Source organism: Polypterus senegalus, chromosome 5 (assembly GCF_016835505.1).
Source record: "Polypterus senegalus isolate Bchr_013 chromosome 5, ASM1683550v1, whole genome shotgun sequence".
Classification (NCBI taxonomy): domain Eukaryota; kingdom Metazoa; phylum Chordata; class Cladistia; order Polypteriformes; family Polypteridae; genus Polypterus; species Polypterus senegalus.
Genome location: NC_053158.1, coordinates 127,398,437 through 127,410,890, shown reverse-complemented (window position 1 = coordinate 127,410,890; position 12,454 = coordinate 127,398,437). Strand labels below are relative to the sequence as shown.

The following is a 12,454-nucleotide window of genomic DNA, read 5'->3' as shown; positions in this document are numbered from 1 at the left end:
ATGGGGAAAAGATGGGGTATGAGGCATCAGTGGTGCACGGCCCTTACTTATCAACTGAGTTCAAAGATACAAAGATCTTAAGGGCCACCAATGGGAGCCCTGGGTAGACAGCTCTGTGACTTCCAGAAAATTCTTCTGACCATATATAGAGGTCTGCTTTGGAAGTAACATTGTTGTGGGATTTAAAAACCCACTGAGCTTGGAGTCAGGAAGCAAGTTGGGCCAAAGGTTTAACTGATGAGGTGGTAGTGCATCCGGGGTGTGTAGAAAGTAACAGAGTTTAGAAAGTGTGTCGGAATGTATTGGATTTTTATCATTATGTTTAGATTTGTTTAGATGTGCAAATGGATTAGCGACCTAAACATGACTCAAACTTGTTTACTCTTGCTAAGTATCCATCCATCCAACCTGCTATATCCTAACTACAGGGTCACGGGGATCTGCTTAAGCCAATACCAGCCAACACAGGGTGCAAAGCAGGAAACAAACCCTGGGCAGGGTGCCAGCCCACCGCAGGGCACACACACACAAAGCACAATTTAGGATCGCCAATGCACCTAACCTGCTTGTCTTTGGACTGTGGGAGGAAACCGGGGCACCTGGAGGAAACCCACACAGACACAGGGAGAACATGCAAACTCCACGCAGGGAGGACCCGGGAAGTGAACCCAGGACTCCTAACTGCAAAGCACCAGTGCTACCGCTGCGCCACCGTGCCGCCCTTTTGCTAAGCAGGGAAATATTAAAATAACAAAAAAAGGAAGTGATGTCTCTGTCCTCCCTTTTGGCATTCCTCTCTTGTATTTCTGAATTAATTAATAAGTTACTCTTTTAATAAAGTTTTTGTTTTTGGCTCCTCTTTTTTCTTCATTCAGGAGCATATAGAGATGCCCTGTTACCAAATATTTTGTCCTTATCTATTTGGCTTTTATATATTCAACATTTTTATTTTAACACATTTTCATTCTGTTTTACATTTTTATAAGGTTTAACTTGCTTACATGTTGATATAAGTCTTTCATAGCAGATAGCAAGTCTGAAATATCTGATTGGGAATGTCGTAAATGAATATTTTTTGTCTGGGATGATCTATAGTATCAAATACTAACAGCTTGTATATACTGTATTTGTGGCAAACTCATTTTAAGCAATTACAGGTTCACAGACTAGGATATCTTATTATCTGTGTGAAAGAAATAGCTGGACACACAACAAAGGTTTGGGACAGCCACCCATATAGTTTCCCTTACTGCAAAAGGCTTAAATTTGCGTACAGTGTGTACAGGTTAGAGTCCAAAACAGAACTGTTTCAGTATGGAGGATGAGGGTTTTTTATAGGTGGTTCACAGGAAGTGATGTCTTCGGGGCTGGGACAGGAAGGATTTCTTGTGTTTAGTCTGTGGAGAGAAAAGAGAGAGGTTTAGTGCACCCCACCGTTCCCTGGCCTGGCGTGGAATTGGCGTTTTCTGGTCCGTTTGGTTGACTCCCAAGCGCACGTGTGTGACACCTGTTATGCTCCATGTGCACACATTCTTTATATTTCCTACTCTTCTTTTGCCCCTGCACATGATTCTGTAATGCCACCCTTAGGTAAGTCATTGACATCACTTTCCAATGATCTGTGAACTGCATGGGCAATTATACTACAATAGCCAGTGATGTCTTTTACTAATGTCAGTTATCATTGTAAACCCAGAATATTTATCAAAAGGCATACGGGAACATTGAGTTTCAGAAAACCATTGTAAAATAAAATGAAGACCACATATTTTTATATATCCTCCTAAAGTGCTTTGTTTAGTTTTTAGCATTTGAGTTGATAAAAAGTGGTTTTTTATTTGAAACCATGTCACAATTGAGAAATAAAAATAATATTCTTAATGAACTTACTGCTGTGTTTAAGGTATTAAACATACATGAGATATAACATTCTAGAAAGCTGATACAACTGCTTTTGTCTCAGTTGTAGCTTATAATCTCATTATCTTTAAAAGGAATTCCCCTTCTCATATTCAGAAATAACTTTTATAATTTTTTCCACTTTTTTGACTATACTACTGTTGTGGAGGAGATGTTAAAGGGATTGATCCCTGTTAAAGATGTAGCATAGTAGTATTAACTTTCAAAGGTTGAATATGTTCTGATGTGACACTTTTTAGTCCTCATGTGATACTTGTTTGGCATACAACTGAGCGATTACATTTTAGAACAGAATCTTTATAGAAATTTCATTTGTAAAGTGATTTGTAGGTTTGGATGTTGGTTTATTAGGTTGTTTGTCTCCTGTTTTTATCAATTTCATATGAAAAGTGGCAGGAATTAAAATTGTGATAGAATATTGTCCAGAACAAGCTAACATATTAAATAAACATAACTTACATCTCAGACTGACAAGAATGCTACAGTATAGTTACATGGTAAAAGCAAGTCATTGACAATATGTTTACAGAACTAGTCATATATCAAACCTTAATATGGAGTTGATCCATCTGGGGACATATCCCCTCTGTAGTTAAAATAACAGCATAGTCATCACAAAAACATACAGAAAATTGAAACAAAAATATAACAGTGTGGTCTAGGATAAACTCAGTTTTGCATTTGTCACAAGTGTCTTCAGATGGTAAAAATATTTGAGGAATCGAAATTAGCAAATGTAACCAGTCCAAACAAAAGAAATTAAAAATTATATAAATAAATAAATTTGGTCCTAGTAATATCCAACAAATAATCCTTATTTCTATACTATTTACTATAGTGACGTGTGCTTTGCAGGTGCTGATGTGTGCTTTGCAAATGCTAGAGGCAGTTGAGAGTTTTTGGTCTGTTCTGTGGTGTGAGATTTAAATAAACAAATACATTTTGCTGTTAAAAACTTGGGTTTTGGTTGCCGCTAAGGAACCATGTAGGAATTTTTTCCCTTAATAAGTTTTTTTTTTTGCCTTTTTTTCGCCCACACAAGAGCAAAAGTAGCTGGGTGTTTGGAGGTGCGCTTGGAAAAGTTACTTGTACATGTACCTGTTACATGTGCTTATTCTTGTTATCTGTATTTGAATTAGCATCGAGGAGGCAGGGTAGAAAGCAGCAGTAACTGATATCGGCATTTGTAAACAAATAACCACATCATCATAACAGCGATTCCTTAGTTTAAAGGAGAAGAAAAAAAAGAAAAAGGCTGCGGTTCGCAGGTAAGCAGCCATCATTAAGACGCCGATCAGGCACAAGGGGCTGTAGGAGCAGATAAGGTAGTAAAGTTTCATTTATTTGTTTATTTTACAGTAGATTGAGCAGTACTTAGCGGTCCAAAGGTAGAACAGTTAATCGGGTGACATCTTAAGGGTTCATTAGTACGGGGGAATACAAACAGTGCATGTGGAGAGCTTATAAGTAAGAGGAGTGCCAAGTTAAGAGAAGAGACAGAGAAAAGTAAAGTTAACCTTATAGAAAGACAAATAGCAGGCAGCTGAGAGGGAGAACAGTACAGGAGCTTAAGGGGAAAAGGTGTAAAATAGCCGTAGCAGATCTTAGTGTCACCATTTAAGTTAAATTATTTAATTTTAAGAAAAAAAAAAGTTAAGGCAGTTTTTACTAATCCCACATCAAATTTTAAAAATAAGGCCAGTGCAGTGCAAGTCCTGTTGGATGTTGGACTTTTTAGATGATGGTTTGGAAGAGCCAGTTGTCTATGAGGGCTGCATCTGCAAGAGATACCAGCTGATCCAGCTCCTCAAGCTTAGGGTTGCTGAACTGGAGGAGGAGTTGGCTGACCTGCGCTGTAATAGAGAATTGGCGGACTTGGCCCAGGTGTCCTTTAGAGAGATAGTGTGCACCCCCAAGGTGCATCTAGAGTATTCTGTGCAGTTCTGGTTACGATGCTACCAAACAAGTAAATAAATATTAGTAGGAGAAGAAATCATCTGCTGAGGGCCCTAAACTTCTGCCAACTCTTAATCCAATTAAAATTAGCTTCAAATTTACCAAGGATACCATTTCACAGCCTCCTCTTCCAGCCCCATCACTGACTGATATACCAGCTTTAGACATCTGATGCAAACCGTTAATTAGGCTGGTAATGCTGTTTCAGGGAAAACAAAAAAGTGTTTCTGGGATGCACTTCGAAGAAGAATTTTGCTTAATATTCATAAATAAGTGTTTTGGCCATTCATAGTGAATAAAAAGCTGATATTTTATTTTGCTTTTTAAAGATTATTTTATTTTAGATTAATTTATTCATGTTTGAGAAACTTCATATAAAATTAGGCTTACAGTAGGTGCTCTCACATACCATACTTCGGTGGACATGAAGTGCACACGCCTACATGTACATATAAAGCAGAAAGTTGTTCTTTCATATTGAAACAGTTGCTGCCCATTTGCTCCTCCTGCTGCCCACACACACACACCAAATTTAGAGTTGTCACTTACCAACCGTACAGTGATCCCTTGCTATATCGCACTTCAACTTTCGTAGCTTCACTCCATCGCAGATTATATATGTAAGCATATCTAAATATATATCACAGGTTTTTCGCTGGTTCGTGGATTTCTGCGGGCAATGGGTCTTTTTATTTATGGTACATGCTTCCTCAGTTGGTTTGCCCAGTTGATTTCATACAAGGGACGCTATTAGCGGATGGTTGAGAAGCTACCCAATCAGAGCACATATTATGTTTTAAATAAAACTCCTCAATGATATACGATATGCTTCTCGCGCGGTGCTTCGCATACTTAAAAGCCTGAAGAGCACCTATTGATTTTTGATTGTTTGCCCTTCTCTCTTTCTCTCTCTCTGTGACATTCTCTGCTCCTGATGGAGAGGATGTGAGCAGAGGGGCTGTTCGCACACTAGCCTAGAGGATACGGACACTCCTCTAAAAAATGCTGAAAGACTTCCTTCACTTTGCTCCCTTTCTTACAGCTGCTTTGTCGGGGGGTGCTTCGGTTACCTAAAAGCCGAACAGCATCTATTGATTTTTAATTGTTTGCTTTTCTCTTTCTGTCTCTCTTTCCCTCTTTGTCTCTCTCTCTCTGACATTCTCCTGACACACACTCCTTTGAAGAGGAAGATATGTTAGCATTCTTTTAATTGTGAGATGGAACTTTCATCTCTGTCTTGTCATGGAGCACAGTTAAACTTTTGAAAAAGAGGCAAATGTTTGTTTGCAGTGTTTTAAAGTCCCAGTCTCTACAACCTCCTGTGTTTCTGTGCAAATCTGTGACCCAAGCGTAACAATATAAAAATAACAATATAAATGTATGTTTTTTACTTTGCGGATTTTCATCTTTCGTGGGGGGTTCTGGAACGCAACCCTTCTCAATTGAGGAGGGATCACTGTATATCTCTTTAGGATGTGGGAGGGTAACCAGAATACCTGAAGTAAATCTTATGCATACAAAAAGAAAATATGCAACCTCCACACAGATTAAGACTTTATTTTACAAACCTTTTCATTTTATTTCAAAGATATATTGTTGCTTGCTTTTGATATCATTGTGTGTATTACAATTACCATGATCAACATCACAAGTGGCAGCCATCTTAGTAACAGAAAACCACAACATAGGTCACATATCACAACAAAGTATCTGCATATGAAAGACAATGCGTGATACGTTTTTTTTTCACATTATACCTTTATTTAAACACCAAATGAGAGGTAGATGAATGTTGAGAAGTACATAAACCCAATTGCATCAACAAGGAAAAAGACCTGAAAAATGTTTATGTGTTAACTTATGTCACCGCTTATACATAAGCGTGAACGTAGTCTCATAGCAGTCATTTCCCTGCAAATACTAACACTGTAACCAACCAAGAAATTACATCTCGTCCAGCTGTAGTATAGTAGGGAAGGAAAAAATTAACATCTTTAAAGGAACAATTTTAAGATTCCTCACAGTAGGACTGTGCAAGTAGTCATAACTGAATTTTGACAATTAATGGTGTGGCTATCAGACTGTTGTTTTAGGAACTGCAAGGGCAATGAAAAGAACACTTAAAAAATAATAATACAGTAATGTGAGTGAGCTAGGCAGCAAACAGGAAAGACACAATAACAACAATTGAGTTAGCTAGTAGTGACATTCCTATGGGGCCAACCATATACCATTTATAGAATTTGTTGCTCTTTTTAATTAATAAAGAGAATTCAAATAACCTTGGAATTTTGACTAAAAAAACATATTATACAGAAATCCTTTGCTATATCGCGCTTCGACTTTTGCGGCTTCACTCTATCGCGGATTTTAAATGTAAGCACATCTAAATATATATTACAGATTTTTCGCTTGTTCGCGGATTTCTGCAGACAATGGGTCTTTTAATTTATGCTACACGCTTCCTCAGTTTGTTTGCCCTGTTGATTTCATACAAGGGACGCTATTGGCGGATGGCTCAGAAGCTACCCAATCAGAGCATGTATTACATATTAACTAAAACTCCTCAATGCTATAAGATATGCATCCCGCGCGGAGCTTGACTGTTTGCTTGTCTCTCTCTGCCTCTATCTCACCCTCACTCTCTCTGCGCCTGACGGAGGGGCTGTGAGCAGAGGTGCTGTTTGCCTAGTGGATAAGGACGCACCTGCGGTGCTTTCGGTATATTTAAAAGCACAAAAGCACACGTATTGATTTTTTGATTGTTTGCTTTAATCTCTCTCTCTCTCTGGCGTTCTCTGCGCCTGACGGAGGAGATGTGAGCAGAGGAGCTGTTTGCACAGAGGCTGTTTGCTTAGAAAATACTGATGCTCCTCTAAAAAATGCCATGGCAAACTTAAAAGCACACGTATTGATTTTTTGATTGTTTGCTTTTCTTTGTGAGCGCTCCCTCTCTCTCTCTCTCTCTCTGAAATTCTCTGCTCCTGAAGAGAAGATCTATTTGCATTCTTTTAATTGTGAGAAAGAACTGTCATCTCTGTCTTGTCATGGAGCACAGTTTAAACTTTTGACTAAAGGGTGTTATTTCATGTCTAGAGGGCTCTAATAATGTTAACAGTGTGGGAGAGTTTATAAGGGCTTAAAATATATAAAAATAACTACACAAACATATGGTTTCTACTTTGCTGATTTTCACCTATCGCGGGGGGGTCTGGAACGCAACCCCCACGATCGAGGAGGGATTACTGTATATATATAATATATAATTATATATATATAAATGACAACTAAAAATGTTTTTTTTTTTTTTTTTAGGAGAAAAACCCTTTAAATGCAGTCAGTGCTTGTATGCATCCATTGATGCCAGCTCTCTGCGAAGACATTCCAGGACACATAGTAATGAGAAGCCTTACCAGTGTCAGCAGTGCACTTACAGCTGGTAAATTCACATGATTTAGACCTCTCTGACAAAATATATCCTCTTTTTTGTCTGTGTTGAATATGTAAAAAAGGATCCATTATCATACACTTTCTTAACAAAAATTGCATTTATTTATTTGATTGTTCTTTTATTTCACCTTTTACAATTTTTTGTATTAGGAATTTGTTAGTTTTTGCGTACCCCTTGGGGTCAGAGCACAGGGTCAGCCATTGTACAGCTCCCCTCGAGCAATTGAAGGTTAAGGGCCCTGCTCAAGGGCCCAGCAGAGTAGGATCTCTTTTGGCAGTGACGGGGGTTTGAACCGGCAACCTTCGGGATACCGGCGCAGATCCTTAGCCTCAGAGCTCCCACTCCAACTTAAAGTAGGCTATATGCTACATCCTTTTAGATTTTAGCAATCTATATGTGTGTTATACTTTACACTAGAATGCACAACCCCTGCGAAAAAACTTGTAATCCCTGGCCACCTTAAATTATTAGCACCTCTCCTCATCCACGTCTTTTGTTTTTCAAATGTGTCAATCAGCACAAGCAGGTAATTGAGGAGGCAGCAAAAGCATTTTAAAAAACCTGGACACTCTTCACAACTGGGCAAACATTTAAGAAATGCAGTTTAATACAGAAAAGTGCAAAGTGCTACATGTAGGCAAAATGAACATTAATTACAAGTACAAGACAGGAGATACCCTCTTATAGAAGGAAGCCTCTGAAAATAATTTGGGGTTATGTTGACACAAAATTTTCATGGTCTAAGGCCAGTGTTTTTCAAACTAGTCTAGACCAGTATTTTTCAAACTTATCTGATTGCAGTTCACTTGGACAAAGCATGTAACTCAGAGGCCCCTAGCCTCTTTCATAACTCATATTTAACACTAGAATTACCAGAGCCTACGAAAAAACTTGTAGATCCATCCCACCTTAAATTGCTTCTCACCTCTCCGTCAGCATCTTTTGTCCTTTAAATGTGTTGATAAGCAGCAAGCAGTCTGCTATCACATCCCCCACTGATGCACAGTTTTCTCAGCTCAAGTCTGTTTACCTGTGTGTCAGTTGCTTGGAGTTGTATAGAGTGAGAAGTCAAGCAAAATCACACCTTTTATAAATACTATATCGTTATTTGGAACACATGCAATTCATGTGTGTTCCGTGTCAACAGCGATCTATGTAAACACATTGTTAAAAAAGAAACGTTTTTCATGTTATAATTGACAAAATGTAGACATGAAGTTTATAATGTGTGAAGTCTGAAGTCCAAATATCAAAGAAACACTTTCACAAAAGGTACAAATACAACAAAACAAGTGCACTTTTATTCAAAAATATAACTGCAGAAAAACAACACGCATTAGGGTATGACATTGACACACATTTACTACACCAGCTTCGGTGGCACAACGGTATCAACAGTTGACTGGTAATCAAAACTTCACGAGTCTGTTTTGAGAAGTCAGCTGCTTTTATTCTTACTATTTTAGAATAAAAACATACATTTGATTTCATTCTGTAACAGCCAGTGTAAATGTATGATACTTGTAAAGGTTAGCTTTGTTTTTTTTTTTTTTTATTCAGTTTCATTCACTCAATAGCGTTCACGATCCTACCTGACCACTTCCCCCCACCCCCATCTGACACTGCTGTTTTCACATAAAGACGCTCTATAGCTCTGCACTCTGTAGGAAGTAAGTAAATAACATTCGATCTAGCTTTTATGTAAGTAACATATAAATGTTGATGTACAAGTATAACAAAACAAGTACACTTTTACTCAAGACTATAACCGAAGAAAAAAGAAACTCACAAGTACACTGTAGAGCTTCCTGTGTTTGAACAACATGGGCATGCTCAAAAAATACACGTGTAATGCCACGAAAAGTGCATGCAGATACTTCAGTTCGCACGCATTGGTACAAGTATGCAGTCAGACTTCTTTTTAGGGCACATACACCGTCCAGATGTTATTTATTTGGATTTATTTACTTACTTCCTACAGAGTGCAGAGCTATAGCGCATGTTTATGTGAAACAGCAGTGTCAGATGGGGAGGGGGGTGTGGTAGGGTAGGATCGTGAATGCGACAGAGAGAATGAAACTGAATGAAACAAAACCCATCTGACACTGCTGTTTTCACATAAAGACGCGCTATAGCTCATCAACTCAACTGTTGATACCGTTGCACCACCGAAGCTGTCGTAGTAAATGCGTGTCAATGTCACACCCTAATGTGTGTTGTTTTTCTGCAGTTATATTTTTGAATAAAAGGGCACTTGGTTTGTTGTATTTGTACCTTTTGTGAAAGTGTTTCTTTGATATTTGGTCCTCAGGCTTCACACATTACAAACCTCATGTCTACATTTTGTCAATTATTACTAAAACATGAAAACCGTTTCTTTTTTAACGATTTGTTTACATAGATCGCTGTAGACACGGAACACACATGAAATGCATGTGTTCCAAATAACTATATAGTATTTATAAAAGGTGTAATTGTGCCCTGACTTCTCACTCTATACAACTCCAAGCAACTGACATGCAGGTAAACAGACTTGAACTGAGAAAACTGTGCACCGATGGGGGATGTGATAGCAGACTGCTAGCTGCTTGCTGCTTATCAACACATTTAAAGGACAAAAGACTCTGACAGAGAGGTGAGAAGTGATTTAAGGGGGGTCTGGTAATACGAGTGTTAACACTAGAATCTCTGAAGCCTATGAAAAAACTCACAATCCCGGGCCACCTTAAATTCCTTTGTACCTCTCCTCATCCACATCTTTTGTTTTGCAAATGTGTCAATCAGCAGAAGCAGCCTGCTATCCCATCCCCCCACTGCCGCAGCTCAACTCGGGCAACATTTTGTTGAGTGCTGTGTTTTGAGTTACAGTCCAGGACAAAGACTTTCCGACTGTGGTCATAAAGCTTATGGAGTCGTTTCTGGACAAAGGCAGAACCGTAACAATAGACATCTTCTTCACAGTGCTTTCGCTGACTAATAGACTGCTGCACTGCAACACAACTCTGCTTGGCACCATAAGTAAAATGGGGCTTCCACCTGCAGCTAAAGTCACTTTGGTACACAAGCAACTTGCCACGGTACTGTTTAGATCTGGCAGTTCTTTATTGCTGGAAAAAAAAAGTGTATCAAAAATGTATTTCCTTTGGTATAAAATCACTGGTGACATTTGCTTGCTATGTGCTGTACCTTACCCACTGTCATTTCAGAAAAAAAATATACATTTGAAAGACATTTAGATACTTGCACAACATCTGTCTTTACGTGAAAGTTATAATTATACTGTTTATATTAAAATAGAAATCAAACACTCTAATCAAAAATGTGTCAAATTGCAAATGAAATAATGTCAACTGGCAAATCAAAGTTGTAAGTAAAATAATTGCTTATTTAAATGTGAAACAGTAATAGTAACCTCTTTTGCGTTAAGACTGGTTAAAGCAGTTTATTTGTGACTTGGTAGTTTAGAAATTTGCTAATTCTAATTAGGAAAACAGTGCCTTAAACCTAGGCTCTGGACCTCCATTACCCTAAGTTGTGGGTTTAAAAATAGTGTTTTTTTAAAGACTATGTCTTGTCTGTTTACCACCACGCAGAATGTTTATGGTAAAATGGCATTGAACTTTGAAGAATCAAAAAGGTATGTGGCAAAGACACTGAAAATATAAAATAAATTGTCGTACAGGAGGGAAATCTGTTAGCTTCTGTTTTATCATGCATAGTCACTTAGTTCTCCAAAATAATTCATACTGATACTTCTGGCTGTGCAAACTAATATTGTGCAACAGTTGTATTTTGTTTCAAGTCTTACAGTATTTTTAATAAATGTTTATACTTTAGCTATGCAATTTCTGAAACCTTTTTTTGTTATTTCAGCATTCAGAAAAAAAGCCTTGATCTGCATGTTCGCAGACATCACACTGGGGAGGTATTTGCCTGTAATTTATGCAGGTACTCCTCACCTGATAAGCAGCTTCTGCACCGACACCTGAAAAAGCGTCACGAGAATGTTGTTCAGTAGATTCATTTTGGAAAGGCCATGTAACTGTAGGATAGCCCACTAACCAGTCCTCTTAGAACTGGTAAGGCTGTGTCAAAAATTCTATGTTAACTTTTTTTTTGGTAGCAATTCAACCTGTAAAATTATATTTAATTTAGACTAGTACATTTTTTCTGAAGAATATACTACCTGAAACCACAGGTGTAGAACAAACTGTTTACTCACGATTTCTTAAATTTGTTTCTATATACTTTCTTTACTTCTGTTAATTATAACATGACATAAATACTCCCTGTAGACGTTTTTCTAATTGTTTTCTGTAGTTGCTCTTTAATGAATGAAAGTCATTTGCACTGGTCACAATAGTATATGAGATTATGATAATAGAAATGTAATATTTATTAAATGTATTCCAAAGAATTCAAGTTTAATTTTTATTTGTCCAGACATGTACATATAATTTAATTAGGACAGCCATGTTTTTCTTCCTATGAAATGATCACCTAATATAACAACATATTTTTGTTTATGAATTTTGTGCTTCATTTTTGGAATTTAATGGTTTTCTTTGTAAAATATAGATTTATCTTTCGTTGTGTATACATACTGTACTTAATGTATATTGTAGCTTTTCTTGTTTTATTTGTTGTATAAGAGATGCATTATTACTTTAGCAGCATTGTAGTACCATATATTTTTATTTCTCAACCCTAAACAATCATCTTTAATGTATTATAAGCGTGGAAGAAGATGGACTGGCATCCCAGTTGGGACTGAAGATAAATTCATACTTGGTCTGGAAGCTCAAATGGAAGGACAACAACAATGTTGGTACAATCCAACTGGTGGGATCACCAACTTCTGTTCCAGTCGGGAGGAACTAATAATGGATGGATGAGGGACGAAGGGATTTTATGAGTAGTTTGTACCCCAGTGTGAGATGTGGCAGTGCTCCTCTGATAGGGGCCCAGTTTGGACACTCACAGGGGTGCCTGGGACTTGTAGTGCAGAAGGGCAACCCTGTTGAGGTCTCTGAGTGCTGCAGGTGTGCCCTGTGGAGAATGAATATCCCTATTATGGGAAACTTCAGTTTGACCCGGAAGTGCTTCCTTTAGGTAGTGTCATAACAC

The 12,454-nt window shown here is 37.9% G+C and overlaps 1 protein-coding gene across 1 annotated transcript in view; it reads left to right on the top strand.

Moving 5' to 3' along the window:
• The window catches only part of si:dkey-154p10.3 (zinc finger protein 2), an 85,330-nt gene extending 73,154 nt beyond the window's left edge, over positions 1 to 12,176 (top strand). Inside the window, exons 7-8 of the mRNA XM_039753327.1 lie at positions 7,192 to 7,315; positions 11,201 to 12,176. Of these exons, the coding sequence (XP_039609261.1) occupies positions 7,192 to 7,315; positions 11,201 to 11,345 (269 nt within the window). The 3' untranslated portion in view covers positions 11,346 to 12,176. The remainder of the gene's footprint in view (positions 1 to 7,191; positions 7,316 to 11,200) is intronic.
• The last annotated feature ends 278 nt before the right edge of the window (positions 12,177 to 12,454 follow it).